The sequence below is a fragment of the Juglans regia genome, chromosome 4 (assembly GCF_001411555.2).
Source record: "Juglans regia cultivar Chandler chromosome 4, Walnut 2.0, whole genome shotgun sequence".
NCBI classification, from domain to species: domain Eukaryota; kingdom Viridiplantae; phylum Streptophyta; class Magnoliopsida; order Fagales; family Juglandaceae; genus Juglans; species Juglans regia.
The window spans coordinates 2,732,234-2,736,775 of NC_049904.1; the positions used below are offsets into that span (position 1 = coordinate 2,732,234).

Below are 4,542 nucleotides of genomic sequence, written 5' to 3' on the forward strand. Positions count from 1 at the left end.
CACCTTGAGCGAAATCTAAACTCTTAAATGCATATGAAAAAGTAGTTGCATGGAACCTCACCATCATCAGCTACATGGGTCGACCCTTTTTTACTGTCGTAGAGAACGAGTCATGCTGCTAATTAATGCGTATTACTTAGCTGATGTTGTAGGCTTTTATATCAATAAAATATGCTTGATTAGTGTGTCAATAAACAGACTTACACATAAATTATGTGTAAAAAGCTTGGTATTAAAACGTCACCATCCGATAAGTCCAACATGTTGGGCGTCGGGTGGTCGAAAACGGGATATAATCTGGAAAAGAAAACACAAAGATTTATATAAACATCTTATCTAAAGAAAAGAGTAGGGATGTTTTAGGAATCAAGAGTCCCAACATATGAACATGAACCCTATCTTCAGAAGTTGTACAAATTTCAACCACAGATAAAATACATCCACTTACAAAATACCAAATTAATAAAGCGGCCAGAACGAAGCTCAACCATATAGTAAGGATAAGTGACACTACATATTTAAAGTTTCAACTACATGATTAAAGTAGGTGGTAGAAAATGAAAGTCTCCCAAAACCAAAAGTAACCTCTACAAGAGCTTCATATAACGATTATGTTGTTTAGCTGGAGGAAGCCATTATAACCAGCTATCACAACCATCCATCCAACTGCTATCATCTATATATCTTCCATGCATATAACAAAAGATAGATTCAAGCTGCTACCCTACGTTCCAGTATACCTGCAAAAGATCTGGTCACAAGAAACATTTCAAACAGATCAGTTTAAGATTAGTGGAAATAGTAGTAGGACACTCCCTCAAAATCAGTCAGCAATCTTCTTCTTGTCTTTGATTTAATATCCCAAGTGAGTGAAAAATCAAAACCAACAGCTTCATATGGTATATTTAGTCATTTACACACACACACAAAAACAATACAAAAAACAAAAGAACTTGTTGGAAGGACCAAATAAGCAAAGTCCAGAGGCGGCTTCTAGCTTTAGACATGTTCTGCCAGATTCTTCCAAAAGTAGTGCAACAAAACAAGATGAGCAGAACAACCATCAGTGTAAAGTGTTGGAATAAATCGATGAAAAAATCTATTACGGAAACTGAAGGTTTTAGCAAACAAACAATATCTTATTCATTGACTACTTAAGTTAACAGGTAAAAGCTACAAAACTTCTGGTGAAGATAGAGCCGACTTGCATTGCACACATGCTTTTTAGGTATTGAATAGACATGTGTACCAAAAAATTAAATACCTTGATGAGTATATGAATAGGCAAGTGAGCTCTTAATAATAGAGAGACCCTGTAGATAGAGAATTTAAAAGCAAAAGGAAATATTAGTATATTTAAATCATGCCCATAATGCCTAATCATGCACCTCCATAGCATTCACAATTCATACCTTGCCACCAGTTTCCTCTTGAAGCACTCCCTGAATCATCTTCTCCCCCATCTTTCTTATACTGAAAAATTCACAAAGATTAGCATATTTCCTAACTTAAACAAAAGATCAAGGAAAAATCAATTTAATAATGCTGTTCAGACTCCTTTGTGGCCTACAAAGACTGGGGGACAGAACATGCTAAGTAAACAGCAACGGAGATAAGAGTCTAGGAAAGTGTTGCTGGTTGGTACCTCGACTAAAATAAAAGATTGCCACCCAATGGACCAAACACTTCAACTCTAAGTGAGCCTAAAGTTATTTTGATAAATATGTCATGCTTTTATAATTGCTTCAAATCTGTTGCTAACTCTTCAAGAAACATGCTCAAAGTGCTCTGGGTACACTTCTTTTCTGACTAAGTAATATATACACTCACCAAAGAGCTCTGGGTACTCGGGGGATGAGAATAGATGTCTTGGCCACCATAATAGATTGATGAACTGAGATGACATGGCTGTACTCTTTGATCCTGATAAATGGAACTCATGTCTCGATCTGGCATGCTCTCGCTTGTGCCATCAATGGTTTTAAAGGTATCGTCTGCAGGCAGAAGTATTGTTAATTCAGGGAGACAATCTCTGGACAAATTTAAAAAAGTTCCCAAGTCTTGGACAATCAATGAAACCAAAGCCACAACAAAATTAAATGAGAGATCAGCAGCTTGCGAGAGAACATGTTTTGTCAATTGAATAATGTTTCTGTCTCCAAGACAGAAGTAGTGTATTTTTGGGTTTACATATACTTGTTAAAAACACAAAATATAAACACTAATATGGGCATTTTTTATTGACCTGCTCCAGGTTTTTTCTGCCATGAATCGTTCTTCGAATCCTGCTTTCTCCCAGCAATCTCAGAGTGCAGAGAGTCCCTGCCTAGCACCTGTAGAAATACCAGCAAGATACATGATGTTAAAGCATTGGTTTCTTTTTTGTTTTATTTCAATGACTTGCGTTAATTAATTAAGAAAAAATCCATCTATTTAGGCGACTCTTACAGGAAAAGATAAAAGTAAAATAATATACAGAACATAAAGAATTTACTACACTCAATCCATAATAGCTATTCGGTCCAGGTTCATGTTGCAACTCTGTTTTCCCTTCCACAAACTACACCTTTTGATTGCGTTTTTATTTCGTATCGACACCATTAAAATGCAGAAAACTCACAAGCGAAACTAGAATAGAGCGATCAAAATTGAATCAAACAACCGAAGAAAACACATTATTAATCGCAAATATATAAAATTTCTTTAAGAAAAACGATAGCACAAAGAGACAACCGAGAACAAAAGCTGGCAGGACCTTGGACGAAGGAGCAAAGATAGACCCAAAAATCCCCGTTGAAGACGATGGCGACTCTTTGAATCCGAAAAGCTCAGCTGTCAAGGAAGAAGAAGAAGATGATGATGATGATGACGACGACGACGACGACGCGGCTTGCTTCCTCCCTTCCATTCTCTCCCTCTCCAAAACCTCTGCTTGAGCCCTCAACAAATTGTTGATGTTTAAATATTACTGTGTATAATATAATATCTATATTCAACGACACCTTTCAGAGAAAACGGTGTAAGAGATAACAAACTGTGAAAGTATTTCCTGGAAGCCAAACAGGAAAAGAAACGAGATGGAAGGTAACAGAACGAAGAGAAGAAGAAGAAGAAGAAGAAGAAGAAGGAAGAAGAATGAGAGAGAGAGAGACGTGAAAGATCGAGTAATACGAAACCGTTCGCTGAGACCAATTTATAAGCCAAAAAAGTCGGCTTATTTCCCAGCCTTTGATCTCTCGACTGTTATGATTTGATTTTGGGACACTGTACGGATAGAGAGACAGATTATCGCCACGTGGAGTGATAGGTCCTCCGCGACGGTCCAACATACATGTCCCAATGGTATAGTGCCACGAGTACACTAGAGGATAATAACGACCCTAGACCTCTGCCCTAACGATTAGGACAGTCCGTTTGTTTTAAAACCCTATTTCTGACTTTTTTTTTTTTTTTTTTATTTACTTTTCCTTTCTTTAGTACTCTTCTTCAGCTTGTTTCTCTGTTTAGAAACAGAGATGGCCTGACCCTATCTTTTTATCTTGTCGGATCAACAGGGTCATCTTCTTCTTCACTGTCCCTCCCTTTTTAAGACTCGTCATGGATGTCATAGGACAGGACGCTCGTAATATGGATACCATGGAATTTACTCTAAGTGGATATCTCAGTTACTTTTTTATTACTATTATGCAGCTCCTCAACTTTCAAACATAATCTTAAAAATTTTAAATTCAAAAAAAGTTATCTCATATTAATTATAAATAGCTTAAGGGCTTTTCTAAAAAAATAAAAAATAACTTAAGGGTTGGTTTAGATTTAGATACGAAATGAGATGGTTTTATATGAAAGTTTAAAACAATATTATTAGAATATTATTTTTTAATATTATTATTGTTTTGAGATTTGAAAAAGTTGAATTGTTTATTATATTTTGTATAAAATTTTTAAAAAGTTATAATGATAAGATGAGATGAGATGAGATGAGATGAGATAAAATATTTTCTGAATCTAAACGATACCTAAAATATGAGGTTAAAATATAACACTACTTACCATTCTTTTTATAAGAGAACGGCTAAAGACGTGACTCGGTGAGTTACCAATTTTTATTTCATCCAATATTAGTCTGACATCTGTATTTCTTAGAAAGTTTACAAACCCCGTGTAGTCTCACTTCCCTCTCCTCCTACCTAGTCGATCTCTCTCCCCCCCTCTCTCTCTCCCTCCCTCTCTCTCTCTCTCTCCACTAAACCATAGATTCTCTCTCTCTCTCTCTCTCTCTCTCTCTCCTCAAGTCGAATACCACCATAGATCTCCCTCCCTAAAACCAAACGATAGAGCTCTTGATCTCCCTCAGTCAATCTCCTCGAAACCAAACGATAGGTCTCATGTACAAAGTAGGATCTAGCAATTAGGATTTCGTCGAAGGCGAAATAGGGTTTATTGAAGGCTCAATTAGGGAGAAAGGGAGGGGCTTTTGTCAGGGGAGCTGGGGGAGAGAAGGGAGAAGAGAGGGAGTAGGGAGGAGAAGAAAGGCCAAAAAGG

The 4,542-nt window shown here is 36.8% G+C and overlaps 1 protein-coding gene across 1 annotated transcript; it reads right to left on the reverse strand.

Annotated features, from left to right (window-relative positions):
• Positions 1-318: 318 nt before the first annotated feature.
• Positions 319-3,164, reverse strand: LOC109012041 (uncharacterized protein DDB_G0271670-like). Its single transcript, XM_018993476.2, has 6 exons — positions 2,756-3,164; positions 2,246-2,333; positions 1,831-1,994; positions 1,413-1,473; positions 1,265-1,313; positions 319-751 (listed from the first exon to the last, which is right to left on the reverse strand). Exons 1-5 carry the CDS (start codon positions 2,906-2,908, stop codon positions 1,297-1,299), a joined length of 483 nt encoding a protein of 160 aa, XP_018849021.1. The 5' UTR covers positions 2,909-3,164; the 3' UTR covers positions 319-751; positions 1,265-1,296.
• Positions 3,165-4,542: the final 1,378 nt, after the last annotated feature.

Coding starts and splice junctions, on each gene's coding strand:
- LOC109012041 (XM_018993476.2), bottom strand. CDS start 2,908: ATGGAAGGGAGGAAGCAAGCCGCGTCGTCGTCGTCGTCGTCATCATCA. Junction 2,334..2,755: donor TCTTTGCTCCTTCGTCCAAG/GTCCTGCCAGCT, acceptor GTATTTCTACAG/GTGCTAGGCAGGGACTCTCT. Junction 1,995..2,245: donor GCAGAAAAAACCTGGAGCAG/GTCAATAAAAAA, acceptor TTCTGCCTGCAG/ACGATACCTTTAAAACCATT.